The sequence below is a fragment of the Carcharhinus amblyrhynchos genome, chromosome 14 (assembly GCF_965287045.1).
Source record: "Carcharhinus amblyrhynchos chromosome 14, sCarAmb.v2.hapA, whole genome shotgun sequence".
Lineage (NCBI taxonomy): Eukaryota > Metazoa > Chordata > Chondrichthyes > Carcharhiniformes > Carcharhinidae > Carcharhinus > Carcharhinus amblyrhynchos.
Window position 1 is genome coordinate 78,416,890 of NC_137337.1, and position 27,450 is coordinate 78,444,339.

The 27,450-nt window shown below is 42.3% G+C and overlaps 1 protein-coding gene across 1 annotated transcript in view; it reads left to right on the plus strand.

Moving 5' to 3' along the window:
- The window catches only part of dph6 (diphthamine biosynthesis 6), a 209,843-nt gene that overhangs the window by 149,859 nt on the left and 32,534 nt on the right, over window positions 1-27,450 (plus strand). Inside the window, exon 13 of the mRNA XM_080203162.1 lies at window positions 9,832-10,077. Within this exon, the coding sequence (XP_080059288.1) occupies window positions 9,832-10,077 (246 nt within the window). The remainder of the gene's footprint in view (window positions 1-9,831; window positions 10,078-27,450) is intronic.

Here is a 27,450-nt window from a genome sequence, read left to right on the forward strand (position 1 = left end):
AAGGTATCCACTTGAGAAAGATATATCCTCTAACTCTACACCAATATGCGAAGGATCTGGAAGTATTTTTATTATGACTTTAGGAGGAAAAATGTACCTTTGTTTGCTTGGCAATTAACTGTTTCACATGATTTCTACTGCACTTCAGCAACTTATATTGAGGTTTGTTTGGAATCACGAGCTTCCGGAGCGCTGCTCTTATCATCAGGTGAGTGAAGAGTACTCATGAGGCTGTCATTCCGAGTTATCGTTGGGAAGGAAATCTGACAGCAAAGACATCACTCACCTGATGAAGGAGCAGCGCTCTGAAAGCTCGTGATTCCAAATGACCCTGTTGGACTTTAACATGGTATTGTGAGACTTCTTACTGTGCCCACCCCAGTCCAACACCAGCATCTCCACAGTACAACTTATACTGAGGTCATGTGGGCATTGCTACCTCATTTATGTCAAATTGTGTTTACCTTATTTTGTATTACCTGCCAGCACTTTACCCTTGACTCGAACCCATCCACCTAACCTTCCGTCCATCTGTTTCCAATGCTGGAATTGTAAATCAGGTATAAATAAGCAGCTTTACTTTCTTAGCTGCGGGGCAACTGGTAGGTCGGGCTTCATGTCTCCAAGTGCTCCCTATAACGAGTGATGGAATACGTAACTATACGGTTAACCCATTTTAATTGCCTTACTTTCAAAGTGTGAACACTTTTAAGATTTTTGTAACTTGTTGACAGTGCTAACTCTGGCTCACTTTTAGTGACTGAAACTTGCTCTTGGAGTTTACTCAGTTTAGCAATGTAAGTGCTGGGGGCCCAGCCTTCAATCTGAGAAAGCGGTGATGTAAACAGCAACATCACTACTGAAGACTGGCAGCGTTGGTGAGATATCTCTATTGGGCAAAAGCTTGCTGGCAGGAAGTTCTCATTCACTGACAATTTGCGGCAAATTAATAAAGTGTTAAACACTCAAAGACGAAACGAAACCTGGTCATTTCATAAACGTCTTGAAAACAGAACAATAAATTTTAGTTTGAGGATCCTCGCTCGTGTTTAAAGACTAATTTATGGAGATTGTTGTATATCTGTAAAACTGATGGACTTTAAATTGTAGCAATTTAGACATAATCAATAACTTTTAAAAAATTGCCTTTATATTGTGTCTGACACTGTTTTTCTCTTCTGTGTTATGTCTTCTGTTCAATTGTACATTACCAAACAGGGTTAGACAGGGCAGATTCAGAAAGAATGTTCCCAAGGTGGGGGAGTCCAGAACGAGGGAGCACAGTTTGAGGATAAGAGGTGAACCTTTTAGGACTGAGGGTGAGGAGAAATTTCTTCACCCAGAGAGTGGTGAATGAGTGGAATTCATTCCCACCGAATGTAGTTGAGGCCAAAAAAATCTGATTTCAAGAAGAAATAGCTCTTGGAGTGAAAGAGATCAAGGGATATGGGGGGAAGGAGGGATCAGGATATTGAATTTGATGATCAGTCATGATCATATTAGATAGGGGAGCAGGCTCGAAGGGCCAAATGGCCTCCTCCTACTTCTAGTTTCCACATTTATATGTTACTTCTTTCATTGTGTCTCAACTCATGGCCACATGTTTTCCAGTCTCCTCTTTCTGTAGTGGCACCCAGCCAGTCACCGCATATCATCCAGTCTCTCATGTCTGTAATTCTTACATTTGCGCTGGAACGTGACAGTCTGCAGCAAGCAAGAATCGTCCAGCCAGACCGTTGGAGGGAATACCACTGTTTGTTTGCAGATGGGTAGTGTTTCATGCACGCCACTGCAGTCGTTTCAATGCTGAGTCTATCAGTAAGGACTGGTACAGCTAGGCCCATAAAGGAGCACAATGTCTTTCACAGCAAGATGCGCGTTTGCATATTTAACTGCCCACGTGCATACTTTGCTATCAGATTTCCTTCACAACGCTACCTTGGAATGACAACGCCATAGATACCCTTACCACGTAGGCTATAGCTGTTCATTCATTTACTAATTAGGTGTTGACAATCTGTATATAAAAAGAACTCCCTCCCTCTGTACCTTCATGGTAGCAGATTGACATGGTGGCACAGTGGTTAGCACAGCTGTCTCACATGCCAGTGACCCAGGTGCGATTCCCAGCTTGGGTCACTGTCTTTGTGGCATCTGCATGTTCTCCCCATGTCTGCGTGCGTTTCCTCCAGGTGTTCTGGTTTCATAGAAACCCTGCAGTACAGAAAGAGGCCATTTGGCCCATCGAGTCTACACCAACCACAATCCCACCCAGGCCCAATCCCCATATCTTGACATATTTATCCATTAATCTCTCTAACCTACACATCTCAGGACACTAAGGGCAATTTTTAGCATGGCCAATTAACCTAACCCACACATCTTTGGACTGTGGGAGGAAATCAGAGCACCTGGAGGAAACCCATGCAGACACGGGGATAATGTGCAAACTCCACACAGACAGTGACCTGAGCCTGGAATCAAATCCAGGTCCTGGAGCTGTGAAGCAGCAGTGCTAACCACTGTGCTACTGTGCCGCTCCACGCATTTCCTCCCACAGTCTGAAACTCTCCTTTAGTGTACCCGAGCAGGCGCCAGAGTGTGGCAACTAGGGGCTATTCACAGCAATTTCATTGCAGTGTTAATGTAAGCCTACTTGAGACACTAATAAATAAACTAAACTTTCTAGTATCCCTCGTCTTACTCAAATCATTTACTGAATGCATGCAGCTTCACTCCTGAAGGTAGTAAATTATCCCTGGAGATTTTTAAAAATGTACATTTTGTTTATTTATTTTCCTTTCTATTCCTTTTCTCCCTCTTGATCCAATCTTTGCTCTTTATTCCTCTCTCTCTGCCTAATTTGACCCTAATTCACCCTATTTCCATCTCCATTGCTCTTCCCTATCCTTAACCCTCATTGATTAAGGAGATAGACTGTTGGTCCTGTCATTCACCGGGCTCCCAGATGGCCTGTTGACCTTGCCACGCTGTTATCAGCTCGCACTTCCAGCAATAAGAAACCCTATTGTCAGTAAAGATCAGGATTTGAATTCAGGTTTTCAGTTTTACGATCCACTGTGTCTACGGTTCTACCTACTCAGCCGTTCTCCACTATCCGAAAATAAATTACTTAGTCGGTTCACACATTCAAAAAATAGAAAATAACAAGAATGAAGCAGCCCTGATTATTCATTTTACTGCAATATATTTGGTTAAAACCGATAAGAGTGCGCCTCCATTGACTTGTATACATGGCAAACATTATGACACTGAAGGTAAAATACTTGGTTTTGTGAAACAATTCTCTGAAAGCTGAGTGGATGATGGCTTTTGCAAATTGAGGCTTCTTAATGAAAAACATGATTTTGATTTTCACAAGCTTTGACTATGACAGCCTAATTAAAACCATATTACCCAAGAACTGCGGAAACCAGTTGTTTGATTGTACTAATTATTAATATCGGAATTTGAAGCTATTGAGTGAAGATAATTATAGTTTGTTTTTCATTTGCTAAATTTAGCCTTTTGAGTGGAGCTCAGACATTCAAGTGGCTTTTGCGTGGGACAGACCATGTTACCCTGTTCGCATTGTGTGAATTTGTAATTGTGATCAGTGTTTATTCTGCTTCCGATTGCCATTATACAATAGGAAAAATTAAAATAAATGGTCACATTTGCAACAATTAAGACGCTAATTGAACCTGAAGAGCAGGGATTATTTACCAGCAAGGCTACAAATTTAACATCCCTAATCTTGTTATGAAAAGATCTTCTATCTGCATATATCAGTATGGGTTCTTAGCCTCAGGTTCGCATTGATCCAGCCACTGAGGTCTACCCTAAGGTCATAAGGTCACATGGCTTTGCAAAAGCCAGAAATTAGCACATTGTCACTTGTAATTATTTACATTGGCAGCATCTTGTAAGCAAGTATTTGACTGACAGGTCAGCAGGTCAATGGGTCTTATCTGAACCTGTGACCTATTGGGATATCTGGGATCATCCAAACAGCTTGCAGCATTAATAAGACAAGTTTTAATATATGAGAGATTAAACCATACCCTTCAAAACATGTGTTTTAAGCAAGTCATCCTGGAAGAGATCACTTCCCTTGAAAGAGAAAGTCAGCTTTCTTGCAAATCTCTGGAGTTGTCAGTGATCACCAGCCTATTGAAGATCCCTCGGGTGTGATTTGCACCATTACTTCTTCCCCTGCACAAAATTCTCCTTCCGACACAACATCAAGTTTCAGAGCTGCAGCCATCCATAGGAGTTTTATTTCTATTCTCAGGGCGAGTTACTGAAGTCTTGGGTGGCACAGTGGTTAGCACCACTGCCTCACGGTGCCAGGGACCCAGGTTCGATTCCCGGCGTGTCTGTGCAGAGTTTGCACTTTCTCGCTGCGTCTGTGTGTGTTGCCTCGGGTGCTCCGGTTTCCTCCCACAGTCCAAAAAACGTACTGATTAAGTATCTAGGCCGTGCTAAATTCCCCCTCAGTGAACCCGAACAGGCACCAGAGTGTGCTGACTAGGGGATTTTTACAGTGACTTCATTGCAGTGTTAATGTAAGCCTACTCGTGACACTAAAAAATACATTTTAAACTTGCTTTAAATGCTATCACTGAACATTGTTTACAGTGTGAATGCTGAAGGAGAGGAGATGGGAGGAGAAGCCAGGATTGAACATAAGAACATAAGAAATAGGAGCAGGAGTCGGCCATCTAGCCCCTCGAGCCTGTCCCGCCATTCAATAAGATCATGGCTGATCTGAAGTAGCTCAGTTCCACTTTCCCACTTTCTCCCCATAACCCTTAATCCCCTTGCCTACCAAAAACCTATCTACCTGTGTCTTAAATATACTTAGCGAGGTAGCTTCCACCACTTCAACAGGCAGAGAATTCCAGAGATTCACCACCCTTTGAGTGAAGAAGTTCCTCCTCAACTCCGTTGAGAGAGGAGAAAGTAGGTCAGAGGGCAGAAGAAGGGAGCAAGAAGATATCAAAAGTGGAAAATATATACTGCTTGTTAGATGTTTGTTTATAGAACATAGGAACATAGAAATTTGGAGCAGAAGTAGGCAGGTTCAGCCCTTCGAGCTGCTGTGCCATTCGAAAAGATCATGGCTGATCTCGTTCTGGTCTCAAATCCACCTCCCCACCTGTTCCCCATGTCCCTCTATCCCTTTTTTTGTTAGAAATATATCTGTCTCCTTCTTGTAACCATTAATGATTCAGACTCCACCGCGCTATGGGACAGTGAGTTCCACAAATTCACCCCCCTCTGTGAGAAGTCGTTCTTCCTCATCTCAGTGTTAAATCTACTGCCTCTCAACCTATACTGTGTGACCTCTTGTTCCAGATTGCCCCATAACAGGAAACATTTGGTCTACATTTACTTTATCAATCCCTTTTAAAATTTATATCCCTCGATCGGATTCCCTCTCGCTCTTTCTGAACTCCAGCGAGTACAATCGCAAACTGTTTAATCTCTCCTCATACATCAACTCTTCATCCCTGGAATCAATCTGGTGAACCCCCTCTGAACTTCCTCTGATGCCACCACATCCTTTCTCAAATAAGGAGGCCAAATCTGGACACAGTATCCAGTTGGTCTCATTAACACCCTGTACAATTGCAACAACGCTTCTCTGCTTTTATACTCCAGACCTTTTGCAATAAATACCAACATCCCATTTGCCTTTTTTATTCCGTGCTGCATCTGCACACTGACTTCCTGTGGTTCGTGAACACAGACACCCAGATCCCTCTGCCCGGACCCATTTTGAGTCTGCTTTCCATTTAGATAATAATTTGCCTTTGTATTTTTTCTGTCAAAATGCACAACCTCACAATTATCCACGTTAAACTCCATCTGCCAAATTTTGGCCCATTCTCCTAATCTATCTATATCCGTCTGTAGAATCTTTATATCCTCTTCACTGCCTGTCTGATATTTTAGTATCATCAGCAAATTTTGCCATGTTACACTCTGTCCCAGCTTGCAGATTGTTTGTATAGATTGTAAACCGTGAGGTCGAGGACTGATTCCTGTGGCATGCGGGATTGGGTGGGGGGAGGGGTTCAAGGTTGGCCTGGGCGTGCTTGGGGGGCCAGTGATCGGGCCATAGTGGGATGAGAGGGCCGGAGATCGGGAAGCCAGCAGAGGCCACTGCGCGCGTGCACCGATCTCAGTGCTGGTAGATTGGCGCAGTGGCCTGCTCAGTGCTGTGTTGCCGACCTCTCCAGTGGAGATAGACCCATCCCCAGCATCTTAACGTGAATCACTCTAGGGCACCCTGCAGTGTGTGGGAGATTCTGCTTTGAACTCCCACTGAAAGAGTTTTCTGGTTTTCATGCAAATTCAACACTTAGATTTATTTGGGAAACTCACCCCCTGGGTGTTTACTTTTTTCCTTTCGTGGGATGTGATCATCGCTGGCTAGACCAGCATTTGTTGTCCATCCCAATGACGCTTTAACTGACTGGCTTGCAAGACCAATCTAGAGTCTCATGTAGGCAAGACCAGATAAGGATGGTAGATTTCCTTTCTAAAAGGACATGATTGAATTGGGTGGGTTTTATGACTATCAATGATAGTTTCACGGTCACCATTACTGAGACTAGTTTGCAATTCCAGATTTATTAATTGAATTTCAGTTCCAAACCCATGTCCCCAGAACATTGTCTGGGCATCAGAATTCTTACTCCCATGGCATTACCGCTGCAATTAGCAAAACCTACTTCCATGTTCTACATCATTTATTTCAAACTCAAAGCTTCTGCCACTCTCGGTATTTTGCGTATTTACAGAATGTACTGTACGATCAAAAGTGCCTTCACAGTAGAAATTACAGCCAGTAAAATAAGCAGCCAATGAAGGAGAGGCGATCTAGTTGGGGTTTATAAGATGATAAAAAGCATTGACTAAGTAGAGGGAGAGCTTGCTCTTGTGGGGCAATCTAAAACAAGTGGTCATGGATAAGGGGCAGCAGATTTAAAACAGATGAAGAGAAACTACTTCTCTCAAAGGCTGGTGAATCTGTGGGATACCCCAGAGTGCGGGGGATGCTGGGACATTGATTAAATATAAGTAGGAGAGAGACAGATTTCCAATCAATGATGGGGTTGAAGGGTTACGGAGAACGGGCAGGAAAGTGGAGTTGAGGCCAAGATGAGATCAGCCATAATCGTATTGAATGGTGAAGCAGACTCGAGGGGCTGAATGGCCTCCTCCTGGTCCCAGTTATTATATTCTTATTGGTTTGATCTTCCAGAATTCTGATGTTAGAAAACTTCCCACAGATTGGAAGGTAGCAACAGGTCAAAAAAAAAGAGTGAAAGCAGGAAATTATAAGCCAGTTAGTGACGTAAATAGCAGGGAAGTTACTAGAAAATATTACTGGGGACTTGGTAACAGGACATTTAGAAGATCATGCCAAGATAATGTAGTACCAACAAGATTTATGAAAGGGAAGTCATAAATGAAAGTCATAAGATAAAGTATTTTATGAAAGGCCATTTAGAAAATCATACCAAGATGATGTAAAGGGAAGTCATGTTTGATAATCTGTTCTGAGTTTTTGAGATTGTAACTTGCAGGTTGGATAAGGGGAAGCCAGTGGATGTAGTGTATTTGGATTTTCAAAAAGAACATTTGATAAGATTCACTGCACTGAGGTTGTCCTATGAGGGGGGATTGAGTATACCAGGCCTATAATCCCTGGAGTTTAGAAGAATTGGAGGTGGTTTCAACGAAACATGTGACATTCTTAAGGGATTTCACAAGGTAGGTGCTGAGAGCTGTTTCCCCAATCAGGACATCGAGAACAAGATTAGAAACTAGATCTCAAAATAAAGACTCTGCCATTTGGGATATGAAGCAAAATGTCTTCGCTCAAAATTGTGTATCTTTTGAACTCTGTAGCCCAGAGAGCAATAGATATTCAGTCATTGTGTAAAGACTGACATTGAAAAGATTTTAGATCCTGAAGGATATGAGGATAATGTAGGAAGCTGGTATCAGCCATGACATAGAATAGTAAGTAGTGTCACAACAGCAGGTTTATTTGGTAGCACGAGCTTTTGGAGCGATATTTCGAAAGCTCGTGCTACCAAATCTGTTGGACTTTAACCTGGTGTGAGACTACTCACTATGCCTACTCCAGTCCAGCGCCGGCAGCTCCACATCATGATATTAATAGCAGAACAGGGTCGAAAAGTGTGAATGGTCCAACCTTGCTCCAATTTCTATTTTCCTACAACAGCTTCCGAGAGTGGATTTATGCAACGTGATAAAGAACAAGACTGGCCCATGCCTAAACCTATTAAACTCAACAAAATATTTCTCATTAAGTACTTCATGGATATACCACTGTGAGAAAGAGTGGCTAATCCTTCTGCATTTGATTTATAAATTTAATGAAAAAATTCTGTTGGAAAAGAGGAAAGAATGAAGTGGTTTTTATGAACCAAATGCATGTGTATATGTACAAATCATACTTGGCTTCCATGCGCCTTCACCTTTCATCACAATTGGTTTAAATAAATGGTACTAATTTTCACCAACTTTTTTTACTTTTCTATGTAAACACTTTAAGCAGTTTTTCCTACATCTTTTATGATCTGCCCAGTTACGTTTCAGCTAAAAATCTATGGTTTCTCTGATGTTGGATGCCTCACCGCTGCTGCCAGCGAGAATGGAGAATTTGACACGCAACCAAATCTCCATTCACTGCAGCAGGACTGGAGAATCTCAGCCACGGGCGAGGTTGGAGAATTCCAGCCCATAACAATTTCTTGCCTCAACACTATTCATCCTCGTAAACAAAGTTGATCCGTAACTTATTTTTTTTTAACCTTTCCCAAACTAGCTGATGTTATTAAGCAAGACTGTGAAAGAAAGTTGCAAGTGCTTGGAAATAAGGTGCATATCTCAAATAATAAAAGCAAATTACTGCGGATGCTGGAATCTGAAACCAAAAGAGAAAATGCTGGAAAATCTCAGCAGGCCTGGCAACATCTGTAAGGAGAGAAAAGAATTGATGTTTCGAGTCTAGATGACCCTTTGTAAAAGCTAAAAGGCATAGAAAATAGGAGATATTTATCCTGCAGGGTGAGGGAATGAAAGATAGTCAGAGCCACAGAAATCAGGGGAAAAGGCTGCTAAGGGCAGCCCATAGAGACAATAGAAGGTGTGAATGGCCAAATGGCAGAGAAGCTGAAATCAGAGGGTAAACTGTGAGAGATGAAAATGTGGAGGAGGGGGTGGGGGGGGAATGAGTGGGAGAGAGATAAAAATTTAACTTTGACAAAGGGTCATTTGGACTCGAAACGTTGGCTCTTTCCTCTCCTGACAGATGCTGCCAGACCCGCTGAGGTTTTCCAGCGTTTTCTCTTTGGGTTGCGCATCTCAATTAATTGGATTCATATTTTAGTGCAAATGCTGAAAGCATTTGTTGCCCAAAGCACTTGGAAAAGGTTTTCCTGACTTATTTTGAACTGATTTCTCTTTCTGTACATTGTTGAATAGAAAGCTTGGGTGCAGTTTAGTTAATAAAGTTAGGGATAAATGATGCTTCAGTCACATGGTTGAGGGTGCTCAATTGTTCATGCAATCTTCATCTCGATGGTTGGACATAGATTTCTAAACAACATCAATCATTTATCCCTTATGATCTGTGTTTATGTGTGTATGTACATTAATTATTTATAATGTGTGTACTGCTGCAGCCTGGTTTTAATGTAAATTTGTTTGATCTATTTACTATTTTGAAATATCTCATGACTTAGAGATCGGGACATTGTTAATTCCCTTTATTTCTCCTCTTAGGTTGGAGATGAGATATTTTGTGCAGGTCAGATTGGACTGATCCCGTGTACCATGCAACTTAGCAAAGGAGGTGTCAAATCTGAAGCTGCACTTTCTCTCAATCACGTCCAGAAAGTCCTTCAAGCGATGAAAAGTGAAACGAATCTAAGCAACGTCCTGCTGGCAAACTGTTATGTCACAGACAAGAAGTATATCTCCGTTGTTCAAAATCTCTGGCAAAAGAGCCTAAAGGAGCGTGTATACGAGGTAAGCAACAGTGTCCTGTGATACTTGCAATTATTCAGTGAAGGTGTTGAAAATACTATAATTATTTGCACTGCATATTATTAACCCGAGGTCTAACTACATTAGAAATTGCACTTATTGAACTATTTATTTACATCATTAATAGAAATAGATCCCCAAGTTTATACTCCCTCAACTATTTTTCTGTATCAAACCAAACTTTAGCCTGTCTGTTAAAATGTACCAAATGAGGACTTTAGGCTCATTTCACAATGTAAACTGCTGCAGTTCACAGATGCAAAAATTACTCAAAGTTCTTTGCAGTAAATGTTCAAATGTAACACATATTTGCTTGTAACGCACAATACTTCCCTTCAGGAGAAAGTACTTCAGAGAGAGAGAGATGAGTAGGGGTCCTGTTAAATTCTTAATACACCCCCTGTACAATGAAATGTTGTTTTATGTCCTAAAAATGTACTTTGTGCTTCAGTTTGAGAACTGCAATGCAATAGAAAGGGATCTGGCTTCACTCTATGAAGGTACAATTGCCTAGGTCCAAAGGGAAGCAGGTTGAGAGTGTGTTAACACCTTTCATTATTGGAAAAAATATTTTGTGCGTTCTCTGTGTAGTTGTGTTGGAAATATATTAGTCAGGTAGATGTTGAGATGTTGTACTTGTGTCGCTGCTAATTTATGAGGTGCTTAAACACAAAGTAAGTTTTCAAGATTGTTCCCTAATCTTCCCGTCATGTCTTACTGTGCTTCTTCCCTGTTCCTGCTTCATCCCAAATAGCTGTCACAAATCCGGCTGATGTTAACGCCGAGGATGTCACAACCTGGAAACACTGGTTCCTGATGCTGTATAGTTTTGTTTACAGGAGCGGTGTAAGGGGATACGTAATACCCAGTGGGAAGGGTAACCAGCCCTGTCATAGTATAACACTTATTAAAGACTATTTATTACAATAAAGAAAATACACATATACACAAACAGGTCTATAATGATCTAAGACAGTTACTTACAAAACTACTAAACACACTCACATAGTTTAAGTAGGAATTACTTTTCTGATCCAAAGTGTGTTTACAAGATTGGAACTCTTTAAGGATTTCCTCTTCCCAAGCAATATCTTGATCTCTCCCAAGGTATTTCCTTTTAGCAGGATGATGTATTTCTTTTTGGTCTGTCTACAACTGCCAGGGACCTGGGTTCGATTCCTCACTTGGGTCACTGTCTGTGTGGAGTCTGCACATTCTCCCTGTTTCTGTGTGGGTTTCCTCCGGGTGCCCTGGTTTCCTCCCACTGTCTGAAACACAAGCTGGTTATGTGCATTGGCTGTACAAAATTCTCCCTGAATGTACCTGAACAGGTGCCAGAGTGTGGCGACTAGGGGATTTTCACAGTGACTTCATTGCAGTGTTAATGTAAGCCTACTTGTGACACTAACAAACTTTTAAAAGAACATTGATTTTGGGATTCCCGTCCAGCCGAATACCTTTCCAAATGCTGGTGGCTTCTCCAATGCTGGCACATTCCTGATACCTCTTTCAATCAAAAGTATTCAATGGTCAGTGCTAATATTTTCCATTAATGCTGGTTCAAGAGGGATTTCTTCCCTCTTCCCCAGTATAATACAGGGTGCTTCCACAGAATATTGTCAGGTAGCCTGACCCAGGAATCTCCATCAGACTCTGATGCTAACTGGGTTCAAAGAAAAAACATTTGAGGCAGCGAACCTAGTTTAAACCTTGAACATTAAAGTCTAATGTTCTACAACGAATGTGATGCCTCAGGGTAATTTTAAAAGCATTCCCCATTTAAGCCACAAATCCAAATCACTTCTTATCTGCTAAAATGGAAGTTAAATTCCAATATTGATCCACGCTAGCAGATCATTGCAAAATAATCAACGCTGCATTTGCTTAGGTTTTGGTGTGAGACAGGTTGCTCAGGGCATGAAATTTTATCCTGTTTGTACTTCAAGTGAATAAATGTTGAAATAAATAATTTGGTTTTCTTTGACCCTTTATTTAGCCACAATTATTTTTTGTCTGTTGTAAAACACTCCTCCAATGGATTGTAATGTATAATTTTAAAAACCATTCCTCAATTTGATTACATTTTGTTCTGTTGAAGGGTGATGAGTTGTTGTTTGCTGCCCTTTGGCTCTTCCTGGAGTCTACAGTCGTGATATTTTGCTTTTCTCATTTCGAACTCTTGCCCAAGTAATGAGTGTACATCAGCTACTGTTATTATGTCAGAAACATTCAATATTTTATACATCTAAAGATTACATTTCAGTTTGGAGTTTGTTATTCCCTAAAGTAGACACGTTGCCAACCTAGGATGAAAAAAAGCTTTTTAACTCGTAGATGTGTCTCAGCCCCCTAAAGCCCAAAGATGTGCAGGTTAGGTTGATTGGCCATGCTAAAATTGCCCCTTAGTGTCCTGAGATGCGTAGGTTAGAGGGAATTATGTAGGGATAGGGGTCGGGCCTGGGTGGGATTGTGGTCAGTGCAGACTCGATGGGCCAAATGGCCTCTCTCTGCACTGTAGGGTTTCTATGATTCTATGAGCTAAGTAAAATACTGTTTGAAAACAAGGATTAATAGTGGGTAAAGATGGAGCTAAAATAATCAGAGGATGTGTTAATTCATTTGGAATTTGTGTGACTTTTATAGAATCATAGGATCCCTATAGTGCAGAAGGAGACCATTTGGCCCATCAAGGCTGCACCAACAAAATCCCACCCTATCCCCATAACCCCACAGATATACCCTGCTAATCCCCCAACACTGAAGGAAAAATTTAGCATGGCCAATCAACCTAACCTGCACGTTTGGACTGTGGGAGCAGACCAGAGCACACAGAGGAAACCCAGGCAGACATGGGGAGGATGTGCAAACTCCACAGACAGTCACCTGAGGCCAGAATTGAACCTGGGACCCTGACGCTGTGAGGCAGCAGTGCTGACTATTATGCCATCATGCTGCTCAAATATATCACCTTCAAATGACTCTTCAGTTTTTCATTCCTTGGCATGAGTGATTAAGTTCTACTGTCTTAGTGGTGAAATGATACTATTGTATTTAAAAACAGAAAACACTGGAAAATCTCAGCAGGTCCAAAAGTATTTATGGAGAGAGAATAGAGCCAACGTTTCAAGTCTGGATGATCCTTAGTCATGTTATTGTATTCATTTCCATGTCTGCTCTAGCTGCAGATTTTATGTTTAACCTGCATATTTTTCTTGCTGTATTTCATTTTGGAAAAATATTGGATCAATTTCCTAACTCCTACACCCTTGCACCCAAGTGCAAGGTCCAATGAGAAGCCTTCTGTTTTACTGCACCATTAAGTTACACCCCATCACCAGCTTCATTTTAAATGTTGTTAGAAGTTGAGCAAAGCTCCACTTCGACCCAAGAGTGAGCTGAGATCGAATTCAACCCTGGTTTGCAGCAGATTTGGAAAGCCAATTTACACTGCCTGTTCCAAATCAGATATCTTCTTTCTGTTATTGGCATTAGTTTACACTCTTTCAACTTCCTGTCATTGTGACGTTTCTTTAGCCTGAGTGCCAAAGCGCACAAAATACAGGCAAGATCGTTAGCTCACCATGATTCTAAATTGTAAGTTGGTTTGATGTTGTCAGATGAGTAAAACTTACGCCACTAGTACATTGAGAAACTGTAAACCCACCCACAGCTCTGCACTGGATAAAAGCAAATTACTGTGATTGCTGGAATCCGAAACCAAAAGAGGAAATGCTGGAAAATCTCAGCAGGTCTGACAGCGTCTGTTAGGAGAGAAAAGATTTGAAGCTTTGAGTCCAGACGACCCTTTGTCAAAGAGTCCTTTTCACAGCTCTGCACCACTGGCTACAGAGCTGGGTGTTTACCCTCTGACCTGGGGTGGTCAGTTTGAGGGTGGAATCCTCCCACTGCTGGCATATCCAGTTCCAGTGTTGCAGTACAATCCAGGGAAGGTCTTTTGAATAGCTCCCTCAATACACGCCAAGTTTAGCATAGGAACTGTAGTGGGGGTCATGCCCCTGTCTCCATCAATGGGGACAAAGTAGAAAAGTTTCTAGGTGCCCAGATCACCAACAACCTGTCTTGGTCCTTCCACGCTGACACTATATTTACATAGCCCACCAACACCTCCACTTTCTGAGGAAGCTAAGGAAATTCAGCATGTCTACTACAAATCTCACCCATTTTTACAGATGCACTGTAGAAAGCACCCTTTCCAGATGTATCACAGCTTGGTACGGGCTCCTGCTCTGCCCAAGAGCACAAGAAACTACAAGAGGTTGTGAATGTAGTCCAGTCCATCACGCAAACCAGCCTCCCGTCCATTGAGTCTGACTACACTTTCCATTGCCTCAGCAAAGCAGCCAGCTTTACGAAGAACCCCACGATCCCCGGACATTCTCTCTTCCACCTTCTTCCGTCAGGAAAAAGGTACAAAAGTCTGAGGGCAACTGACTCAAGAACAGCTTCTTCTGTGTTGCCATCAGACTTTTGAATGGACCTACCTTGCATTAATTTGATCTTTTCTCTACAGCCCAGCTATGACTGTAACACTACATTCTGCACTCTCTTTTCCTGCTCCCTTTTGTACTCTATGAACGGTATGCTTTGTCTGTATAACGTACAAGAAACAATACTTTTCGTTGTATACCAAAACATTTGTCAATAATAAATCAGACTCGGTTCTGTTTCACTGTGATGCCAAGGTTGGAGTATACTCACCTTGTGGAACTGCGGGTTCAACAACATTGTGTAATTATGAAAAACGCTTGTGAATCAGACCTTGTTCCAAGACCAGGCAGTTTTCTCAGTAGCACAAAACCATAAAGTCACTTGAGTGATAATTGACCTTTCAGCTAATTAGGATGGACTTGCACTTTAAAGACTCAATCATTATTTCCCAATTAACAATATGTTTCAAAATCAATGAATCTCAAACAAATGTAATCAATTCTAATCCTCGTGCAACACACAGCTCACTGACTAATACCACTGTCATCACTCCCCAAAGCTCGTCTGCAAACGGAAAGGCAACAACTTGGGGACTCAAATACATTTCCAAGCACCAGAGGTGCAATACAATCTCTTCACAGCCACAAGGCGACAAGAAAACAAAAATGTGTTTCATTTTTGTGAACGCAAAAATAACCAGAGCTTAATCCAAGTGCACAACATTTCAAATAACATGTTTTATTGTAATTACAGTGTAAAATTAATTGGTTTCTCCGCCTTTTGTTGTCTACCATGTCATCTTTTTTGAGTCTCCACCAACGGCCTAATTAAAGTGAAGTTTATTTATTAGTCACAAATAAGGCTGTCTTTAACACTACAGTGAAGTTACTGTGGAATTCCCCTAGTCGCCACAGTCCGGCGCCTGTTTTGTTCAATGCACCTAACCAGCACGTCTTTGAGACTGAGGGAGGGAACCAGAGCACCCGGAGGAAACCCACGCAGACATGGGGAGCACATGCAAGCTCCACACAGACAGTGACCCAAACCAGGAATCAAACCCAGGTCTCTGGCGCTGTGAGGCAGCAGTGCTAACCACTGTGCTGCCCCAGTTCTTCTGCAAAGGCGAAAATGACCGTGCAGTAGATCAGAGACAGCCTAACGCAGCCTCGATGTTGCGTATCCCTCTTGTATTGAATGAGTAACAGCCATACAATTTTATAAATTAGCTTGTTAGCTTTTGATAATTTGGTTAAACAAAACAAAAAATCCCTGACAGAAATGGCAAGTGCTTTTTGTGTATTTATGCAAACCTTCATTCACCTCTGAGGCTGACTGAAGCTGCAAAAATGTTTAAATTATTTGATAACGATTCACTTTGAAGAGGTTATTGATCATGACTGCATTTCAGAACTGAAGATAGATCTCTATTCCACAGGTCCCAATACTGCACCAGGCAATGATATCTCTATCATATTATTTTCGCACATTTAAGTTTAACTTATTAGTGTCACAAGTGGTCTTACCTTAACACTGCGATGAAGTTACTGTGAAAATCCCCTAGTTGCCACACAGTGTTCAGGTACACTGAGGGGGAATTTAGCATGGCCAATGCACCTAACCCGTACATCCTTCTGACTGTGGGAGGAAACTGGAACACCGGAGAAAATCCATGCAGACACGGGGAGAATATGCAGATTCCACACAGACAGTGACCCGAGCCGGAAGTCAAACCCAGGTCCCTGGCACTGAGAGGCAGCAGTGCTAACCACTGTGCCACCGTGCCATCCCATGAGATGAAATGTACATATTACACTCCAGTCATTTTAGCACCGCTTTTCCAGGTGAAATTTCAGTCAAGAACATCCAGATCAAGTAGCTGAAATGAAAACAATTGATGTTCAAAAAATATCCCACGCACATGATTTACCTGCGCCGGTTGTTTCCAATGCAGTCAGCGCAAACCTTGAGCTATCTGTTCACTCCCATGCTCACAACGTGCAGCCAGTGTTAATCATGCTTTTGAGTGGCTGTATACCTGAGCAGAATGGTCCGAATGCAGGGACTTTAGTACGTAATCAAGTTATCACATGCTATTTGAAGCTAGTCTGGACCTCTGCAAGGGTAAGTGCGTTTTGGCTGGGCCAGGTGTCGGAAGTGGCTGGGGAGAGTCTATCCTGGGAAAAGGATGATTGAATATGGTGCAACGGGAGGGAGCATGGGTTACACAGTTTCTCAGCACAGCACTTATTGCAGGAGTTGGACAGGCAGAGAATGATGGGGTCTCTACAGGGAACCATGTGGCCCACCTGACACACACTGCAAAGACTGTGGGGGAAAAAGCTACCCCAGTCAATCCCAACAACTTAACCCCAAGGACCTGCCAAAAGAAAGCGGTCTGAACATCTGATTTGTATGGTTGGGTCGCACTGTTTCTGTCTACCTGTATGCTGGTGTACCAGGAGATGTTACAGGAGTATCTAATCAGTTAGTTCAGTTGGTTTGATGGCTAAAACGTGATGCAGAATAACTTAAACAGCGGGGGTTCAATCTCCATCCCAGCTGTGGCGGTCTTTGGAGCCCTGTTCTCTTGCCTTGCCCCAAACTTGACATGAGGTGTTGTCTCTAAAACTATATCATCAATGGTCTACCTCTAAAGGAGGGAGGTGCCTGTGACCTTTTATGGAGTGTGGCTAATTTACTGAAACATGTTTGCAAATATACATTTCAGTTGGCAGAGAGAACAGGGAGACAGTGAGATAGAAGCTGATATTAATTGAAAAGATCTCTTGTTTCACATTATTGATGAGTATAATAGTTGTGAGCAGGCTGGTCAGATGGCAAGAGAGTGATGCAGAATTAAGCCATTGGCGTGGGTTCAAGTGCAATACGCCATTGTGTAATAATACAAATGGAAGAATACTGTGTATTTTCACACATTCATTGGCCGTCTAAATTGACTGAAAGAAGATTGCTCCTTACTGTTCTTGTTATATTTCTAACCTCCAAAGTCTCAGCCTCTCTGGACTTGACTGCCTTACATCTTACTGTTTGGAAAAAATAACCTGACCAACTGCTTGTGTCTCTGCCTCTGTGTTTTATCTGTTTCTCACAGCCAGAAAGGGATTAAAAGCTTTCCAATCCGATGCTTTTGAATCTTTTTTCTCGACTGCCAAGACAGGTTAACAAATTGCTTATTGCTTACAGTCCAGAGGGAAAGCAACCTGGAAGCTAGCTTATCAGCATCTCGACTGCATACCATTTCAAAGCTATTTTTTAAAAAAAACTGTGTGAATATGCTGGAATTCCCAATCTGAGTTCCCCCACTTTAAATCGTTTTGTTACAATTTGCACAGTTTTTAGGGGTGAAGTTCCCAATTTCTGTTCTCTGTTACTATTCCACGTTGCTGTACATCATTTCTGTTTTGCACCTTCACTTCTGTGATGTCCAGTTGTGCCGTTTCATGTTTTTTTTTACAATGGCTCCCATGGTCTGGTCAGCAGCACTGAATCGACAAGAAGTGTTCAGCTGCACTCAAAGAACTGACAATTTGTTTGTTCATAAAATCCTGAAGCAAACAGGATCTTACTGAAAACTTACAGGATACTGAGAGGCCTGGGTAGAGTGGACATGGAGAAGATGCTTCCACCAGTGGGAGACACTAGAACTCGAGGGCATAACCTCGGTGCTCCTTTAAAACAGAGATAAGGAGTAATTTCTTCAGCCAGAGAGTGGTGAATCTGTGGGACTCATTGCTACAGAGGAGGCTGGGTCATTGAGTGTCTTTAAGACGGAGATAGATAGGTTCTTGATCAATAAAGGTATCAAGGATTACAAGGAGAAGGCGGGAGAATAGGAGTGAGAAAAATATCAGCCATGATTGAATGGCAGAGCAGACTCGATGGGCCGAATGGCCTATTTCTGCTCCAAAATCTTATGGTTTTTTTTCCAAGCAGAATATCCAAATGAATAGGATTTGTTTGCAAGAAAGGTGTTGAAGCCAGTGAAGAGAAGAACTACTTCTTTATTCAGCAAACTATTGAATTGTAGAGCTTTCCAATGGGTAAGGTATTTTGGAGTCTGTCAGAGAGGGACACAGCATTTGCTATTGTATAATACCTGGATAAAATTGTTTTTCCTGTCCCAGGGCTTGTTTGGGTGAAAAATACAGAATGCAAAACCCACCCTGCAGGAGGCTGACTCTGTGATGTTCTGATTAAGTTTTGAGCCTGTAAGTTTGCCGCTTGTCCAACTCTGCGGCAGGTGAGGTGGAAATCATAGAGTCATCGAATCCCTACAGTGCAGAAGGAGGCCATTTGACCCATCTAGCCTGCACTGACCACAAACCCACCCAGGGCCTATTCCCACAACCCCACATATTTACCCTGCCAACCCCTTGATACTAAGGGCCAATTTTAACACGGCCAATCAACCTCACCAGCACATCTTTCAGACTGTGGGAGGAAATCAGAGCACCGGAGGAAACCCACGCAGACACGGGGAGAACATGCAAACTCTACAAAGACAGTGACCCAAGGCCAGATTTGAACCTGGGTCCCTGGCGCTGTGAGGCAGCAGTGCTAACCCACTGTGGACATTGAGAGATACCCAGCCCAATCACACGAAGCCACCTCCAGCAAATCGCTTTCGGGATGTCCTCGGATCATCCCTGCAGAGGCCCAACATCTATAATCTCACACGGCCATTCAGCAGAATTGGAGAAGGTTCGTTCAGGAAGGTGCCAGACACAGAGAAACTCTGTCGATAAACTCAAGAGCAGGTAAAAAAAACCTTCAACCAGCTTCTCTGTCTGCTCCACGTCTGGGAGAGCTTAATGTTCAAGCATTGGTCTTCTCGGCCATCGAATCAGGGCGGATGCAGGTTATCCCCAATCTCAGCAATGGTCAAAGATGGAAGAGAGATTGGCGATTGCCATTTAATTTCAATGTAGACAGCATTTCTCTTCTATTTTGTGATGTATTTTGTTTTGTAAGTTACTCCAGCCAGGAAGGCACAGCACTGCACACGTGCAGAACGGTATTCCAACTTGCACCTTGGATTTTCCAGGCAAGAAATGTTGGAAGGAACTTAACTCTGATTATAACGTTGATTCCTACGAGAACCCACAATCCATTTAAAGGCACCCACTGGAGAAATATGTCCATCTTCCTGGAGTCCGTGTCGCTCTCGGGAGCATCCAGTGGAGGCAGTAAGTCAGCAAGCCCTCACCCTCACCCGCTGCAACATTTTCCCAATCGCGAAGGCTGATTTTCTGTCAGGCCTGACTACAGGTATATGCAGCCTCCCTTTAATAGAGTAGAGGCTTTGAGAGAAGCAGGCTGCATGGACCAGCTACCTGGGGAACAGTGCTGATCCCACCTTCCCTCCCCTCCCCTCCCCACACCTCCATGATGGCCATCACACAAACCAGCCTCCCATCCATTGACTCCGTCTACACTTCCCACTGCCTCAGAAAAGCAGCCAGCGTAACTAAGGACCCCACGCACCCCGGACATTCTCTTTTCCATCGGGGAAAAAAGATACAAAAGTCTGAGGTCACGTATCAACCGACTCAAGAACAGCTTCTTCCCTGCGACTGTCAGACTTTTGATTGGACTTACCTTGCATTAAGTTGATCGTTCTCTACACCCTAGCTATGACTGTAACACTACATTCTGTACCCTCTCCTTTCCATCTCTATGAACGGTATGCTTTGTCTGTATAGCGCGCAAGGAACAATACTTTTCATGGTGTCCCAATACATGTGACAACAATAAATCAAATCAAGACATTCTCTCTTCTACCTTCTTCCATCGGGAAAGAGATAAAAAAAAATCTGAGGTCACATACCAACCGACTCAAGAACAGCTTCTTTCTTGCTGCCGTTAGACTTTTGAATGGATCAATCACATATTAAGTTGCTCTTTCTCTATACCCTAACTATGACTGTAACACTACATTCTGCAGTCTCTTCTTTCCTTCTCCCTTATGTACTCTATGAACAATATGTCTTGTCTGTATAGCACGCAAGAAACAATACTTTTCACTGTCTTAATGCATGTGACAATAATAAATCTTATACAGCAAAGGCAGGCGGGTGAAAATTGTGTGGTCTGCAACTTGATCTGTATGCGTGCAGGCAGATCACAAATTGCAATGCTTGCTCCCAGAAATTGGCTGAAAACATCTTCTAACCCAGTTTTTTTTAAAAACAGAATTTCTTTGCCACCCTTTCTGAGAAAAGGGTCAAAGAGCCTGAAATGTGACAGTCATTGAAAGGAGTGTACTCGAGAATAAGCTTATGCCGGGGTGTTACTTTCAAGTATTGATCATGGAAACAATCCTGTATTACATTTTAACAACTAATTATAATGTAGCCACACTCGTGATTAAAGATACAGCCACTGATCACAGGAACATGCAATGTCTTTCTGAACTGGTTCCCTTGTACCTTGCACCATTGAAACTATCGAGCAGTAAGAGGGACAGGAAGCCAAGGGACAGGTAGAGCAGGCAGGAAGGAAGGCAAATGGTATGTTGGCCTTCATACTGAGAGGATTGGACTATAGGAATAGGGATGTTGTGTTGCGATTGCATAGGGTGTTGGTGAGGCCACACCTGGGGTATTATGTGCAGTTTTGGTGTCCTTATCTGCGGAAGGATGCTCCTGCTATAGAGGGAGTACAGTGAAGGTTTACCAGGCTGATTCCTGGAATGGCAAGTCTGTGGGGAGATTAAGTTGGTTAGGATTATATTCACTGGAGTTTAGAAGAGTGAGAGGGGATCTCATTGGAACTTACAAAATTCTAATAGGGTTAGACAGGGTAGATTCAGAAAGAATGTTCCCAGTGGTGGGGGGAGTCCAGAACTAGGGAATAGGATCTGGATGGGATTGTACTTGGTGCAGACTCGATGGGCCAAATGGCCTCCTTCTGCAGTGCAGGATTCTACGATCATATTTCCTTGCAAATTACTGTACCCTTAATTGAGAAAAATGTGTTGATGTCTCCTGCTTTTATAGTTGAACAGAAAGGAAGTTTAAGTTTACGGAGCTGGAGTTGAAATGAGGATCTCAGTCATAGAGAGCAACTTTACCAGCTGTTCACACCACACTCCTGCTGCAGCGAGGTCAGAGAGTTTGGCACCCAGCCAAATCTCTGTTCACTGCAACGGGATAGGAAGATCCCACCAGTGTGAAGGGTGGTTACATGCCAGCGGTATTGTTTTTGTTGTTAGGCTGTTGTCTATTTTATGTTGTTATAAAGCAAACCATAGCATACAAATGCTAAACAGCCATGTTATAAGGTTGGAATATCTAAATGTGTAAATGATCAAAGTTTGTTTCACAGTTTTGACCAGATTATAATTTCACTTAATCGCCAAGACAACGCAGTGAGATCATTACTTATCTGAAGTAACGTGTCGGAGATCCTTTCACACTTCTGCTTACCAATTCTTGCCAAGCCTATGACTATTGCTAGTTACCCTACTTGTCAATAAAGTATCCCAGATGCATAGAGAAAAGCAGTAAACCTTTCTGCATGATTACAGCATTACCTTTGATAGTGCAATGTTTTGAACCACTCTGGCAGCTTCCCATGGAGCACGTTATTAGGTCTTGTTTAAACTGTCTTTGAGAGCTCACAATAAGTTAATCCTTTCTCCAGTTGCAACTAGTCGCCGGAGCCAAATGAAACCTCGGTGGAGAAAGATGGCAGCAACTGGGAACTACCCAGGAGAGAAATGTACCTTCGACAGAGACCTAATGAGCATGAAATCAAGCCTTTATCCTGAGTGCATATGTAGAGAGAGGGAAGTGTTTAAGAAACGGTTACAGCTCTGGTTGAAAATGCAGCGTTTTGAGAAATTATGTTAGTTTGCTTTTTTGTAAAGCTGCCAATTAGCCACTGCTGTGCTGTGTCGAGAGGAACAAAATCCAGCGAGATATAATTTGTGTATTTTTTCGCTCTCGTGCCCTTACTGATGTAGCTTCTCTGGTCATTGTCATTTCTAAAGGTCTTTTTATAAACCATGTGAAGTATGAACAATGAATTCAAAAGGCGTAAGAGTACTTGGCTTTTATCTGTTGTGCGGTATATTTGATTTCCCTTGGGTCCAGATTAAACCAAAGTTTTGTATTCTTTTGAAGCAATTATAATGAAGATATTTAGTTGAGGTCAAATGCAGAACTCTCACATTGAGTATTTTTCCTTGACTCTCTTACAAGTGAGTCATGGACGGTCATTTTTTTTAAAAGCAAGGACTAGAATAAAAGACACAGGGACTGAACATCCTTTATTACTAACTGTGGCTGCAAGCAATGTTATTAATAATGTTGAGTTCTTGTTTTTGTTTCAAGAAAATAAATGATCACAATTGGTTTATACTTCAGCTGGACGGCCTGTTTTAATCCAGGATTTTAGAAAAATATGCTTTTTCTATAGTCCAACCATACACTTCATCACATCAACTCTCCCGATATTTGTGTGGATGGGATTATTGGGGTGGCAGGGGGACAATTAGCATTGACCAGACAACTCACAGGCCCTGCTGATACAGCCTGGAAACAAAGAGGAGAGGTTGCAGAGGTGGCAAAGACTTTGGGAAGATAGAGGTCAGGATGGGCGGGGTGGTAATTGGACACCCGAACGAGGTCAGGGTGGAGACTATCAAGGGATGTGGAGGAGTTAGGGAAGATTGGTGGGATAATGGTTCTGGGTGAAGGGGAGATCAAATCGTTTGGGGATTGGCCCACATGGGGAGAAGAGGCAGGTAGAGTTAGTGGCCCAGGAGATATACTGCAGTATGTCCTGGCCCACAAGCAGTGCTGGATAGCTACTTATCCAATGGAGCTGGCTTTTCTTACCTCCCTCCAACTGCTGGGTTTGTGGATGACTATCTTGTGTTGATAGACTAGTTTTGCACATGCTCTCTTGCTCTCATTCTCTGTCTAGTCTATTCATTCAAAACCTTTCATAAATTTAAAAGATGTCTATCAGGTCACCCGTCAGCAGAAGTACAACCTGATTATCCTTTGCAGATTAATTTAAGCTTGCAATTTGGGCATCATCCTTGTAAATCTTTGTTGCAGTCTGCAGCATCTGCTGTTTTCTATAATGTGGCAACCGGGTCTATGCACAGTCCAGCAAGTGTCATTAAACCAAGGCTTAAATCAAGTTCAGTATAATTTCTCCACTTTTAAATTATTTCCCTGGACAAAGAAGCCCCAGTTCTCAAAAGAGAAAATGCTGGAAAATCTCAGCGGGTCTGGCAGCATCTGCAAAGAGAGAAAAGAGCTGACATTTCGAGCCCAGACGACCCTTTGTCAAAGCTTTGAAGCTCTGAAGCTTTTGGTTTCAGATTCCAGCATCTGCAGTGGTTGCTTTTGTTTTAGCTCTAGTACTCAGTTCACTTTCGTGGTGACCTTACTGACCTGCGTTACAACTTTTATCGATTTGTGTGTTTGCGTTTTGAGAGCCCTTCACTCCCCTACTGCATTTGGATTCTTATTTTCCATGTAGCTTTATTCCCCTTACCAGCATGTGATACTTTGCACTTAAACTGTGTTGAAATTAATTTGATTTATTCATTCATTCGTGGCATGTGGGCATCACTGGTGAGGCCAGTATTTACTGCCCATCCTAATTACCCCTTAGGAAGATTGCCATAAGCCACCTTCTAGAATACAAGTGGCTGGCTGGACCATTCCATAGGGCAGTTAAAAATCAACCACATTGGTGTGGATCGAGAGTCATATAGAACACAGAAAAGCTACAGCACAAACAGGCCCATCAGCCCACAAGTTGTGCCGAACATATCTCTATCTACTAGGCTTACCTATAACCCTCTATCTTACTACGTCCCATGTACTTATCCAAAAGTCTCTTAAAAGACCCGATCAAATCTGCCTCCATATATAGATGAGAAACGTAAGCAATCTATGGGACAGGAGGATGTGATTCAGGGCCTACAGGAGCAGGTAACAGCAATCATGGTCCATTAGTTTCATAGTCGCCATGACTGATAAACTTTTTAATCCAAGCCATTTTAAAATGTAATTAATTGAATTTAAATTTGCCAGCTTAAACTTAAACTCATACCTCCAGAACATTAGTCCAGGCCTCTGAATTACAAATCCAATACCCCAACCACAGTCTGATCCCTGTCTTCTCTGACTTTTGGTCTCTTCAAGCTGCTTCTCAACACCCTGGTGTTATTTATAATTTACAATGGGAAGTCTCACAACACGGGGTTAAAGTCCGACAGGTTTATTTGGAATCAGGAGATTTCAGAGCGCTGCTCCTTCATCAGGTGAATGAAGAGTTGGGTTCACAAACAGGGCAGATATGAACAAAAGATAATGTTTGGAATGTGAGTCTTCACAGATAATCAAGTCTTTACAGGTACAGACAGTGTGAGTGGAGAGAGGGATAAGCACAGGTTAAAGAGGTGTGAATTATCTCAAGCCAGGACAATTGGTAGGGTATTGCAAGACCAAGGTGGGGGTTACAGATAGTGTAACATGAACCCAAGATCCCGATTGAGGCCGTCCTCGTGTGTGGAACTTGGCTATCAATCTCTGCTTGGTGATTTTGGGTTGTCATGTGTCTTGAAGGCCACCTTGGAGAACGCTTAACCGAAGATTGCCCGTGATCGCTGAAGTGTTCCCCAACAGGAAGGGAACACTCCTGCCTGGAGATTGTCACGCGGTGTCTGTTCATCCATGATAAGCTCGTGATAACAGATAAACCTGTTGGACTTTAATCTGTTGTTGTGAGACTTCTTACTGTGCCCACCCCTGTCCAACGCTGGCACCTTCACGTTAAAATTTACTGATTACATAACCTTTCTGTGATGAGTACTAGTTCAGTCTTGTTGGATGTGTTTTGCGTGTGTGTGTTTGTGTGTGTGTGTGTGTGTGTGTGTGGTCAGTGGGCAAGGGCAAAAAGACTATACCATCTGACAGATTGGAAAGCAGGAGAGATTAAATGGGAAAAGGGATATTGGCACAAGTGAGCGTGCAGAGCCAGCGTTTCTTGACAGCAATGTTTTATGGGTGATTTAATGCTAATTTTTTTATGCCTGCCAAATATTTGCTCATTTTAAGGTGTCAGTGCATTTTATTCGTACTTATTCGAAACAGTTCGGACCAAAAACTGTCAGCCTAACATCGGGCACACAATTACTGTATTTCTTTTGTCATATTCCAAATAATAACCAGACAAAGACTGTCGGTAATCCAATTAAATGACTCCTTCTAATCTCCTAATGAGAATGGTCATTAATGGAATCATCTCATTAGGAGTAATTTGCACCTAGTTGCTAAGGCGAATGAGTTTCTCACTTCAGCTCCAGACACGATATTGTTCATTTGTCAGTGTTCCGAATGCCGAGGATATTATTTACCATGGAATCATGCTGTACAGGAAGTGGCCATTCAGCCCACTGCATATCCAGATGATTCCTTTGCGAACTGAGCATTTCCCTTATGGACATAGCTTCACAGACGTGGGGTGGAGTTCTCCAGCTCTCCTTGGCCTGAAACCCAAAGATCTTACCAATGACTCCCATGGTGGGCGGGACAGGAAAATTCCACCCACCGCCCACCCCTGTATCTGCATAAACCACTTTCCATGTATTTCTAATTCTGAGCACGATAAGATCATAGAAATCATAGAATCCCTACAGTGCAAAAAGGGGACATTTGGCCCATCTAGTCTGTACTGTCCACATTCCCAGCCTGGCCCTATCTCCATAACCCCATATATTTACCCCACTAATCCCGCTAACCCACACATCCCGGGACACTAAGGGGCAATTCAGCATGGCCAATCTCCCTAACAATCTCCATAGTCTTTGGACTGTGGGAGAAAACGGGAGCACCCAGAGGAAACACATGCAGACATGGGGAGAATGTGCAAACTCCAATCAAACCCAGGTCAATGGCGCTGTGAGACAGCAGTGCTAACCACTGTGCCGCTGTGATCAAGTTCACTGGCTCTCCAAAACCGTGAAGTGCTTTGTTTCCTGCCTTGTCAGGCTAAAGTTAGGTATTGATCCTTTGAGGGCTGAATGGACAATTGGATCAACGTGGAGATGCTGGCGTTGGACTGGGGTGGGCACAGTAAGCGGTCTCGCAACACCTGATTAAATTCCAACAGGTTTATTTGCTATCACGAGCTTTCGGAGTGCTGCTCCTTCATCAGGTGAGTGAAGGAGCAGCATTCTGAAAGATCATGATTCCAAATAAGCCTGTTGCACTTTAACCAGGTGTTGTGAGACTTCTTACTGTGACAATAAGATTAGCAGAGTCCAACAGAGAACCTGTGTTCAGAACTCACAAACATTATTTTTATTCAACCGGGTAATGAGAATAGGTCGCGCTAAATCAACATTCGGTGAATTGGGGTATACCTGATAGAAAGGTGGTGATTAGGTGATGAATTAATGTTAGTATGTTCATCAATATTTATTATACTAATGAACCCTATTTATAGTCTTAAGTACTATAATTAAGAAGCTATTAAACACTATCTTTTTATGGTGATGTATCAAATGCTCTTTATTTATGTTGAGTAATTAACATCAAAGTGTGAAAATATTAAAATATCTGCTGATGCAGATAATCTATTTTTGGAGGATTTATAGATAAAAATAATAACAGTATTAATGATCTGGATAATGGTAACAAATTGCTCAAATTATATTCATATCAAAAATTGGTATTCTGAGTTCCATTCTCAGCATACCGATACTCCACTGGAGAAATGTGAAATAAAATTTCTCCCAATTTTCATCTGTAAGATTTGATTTGATTTAATTTGTTATTGTCACATATATTGGTATGCAGTGAAAAATATTGTTTCTTGCAGATTAGTAGTTCTAGAAAGTTCAAACAAGTTGTGTTT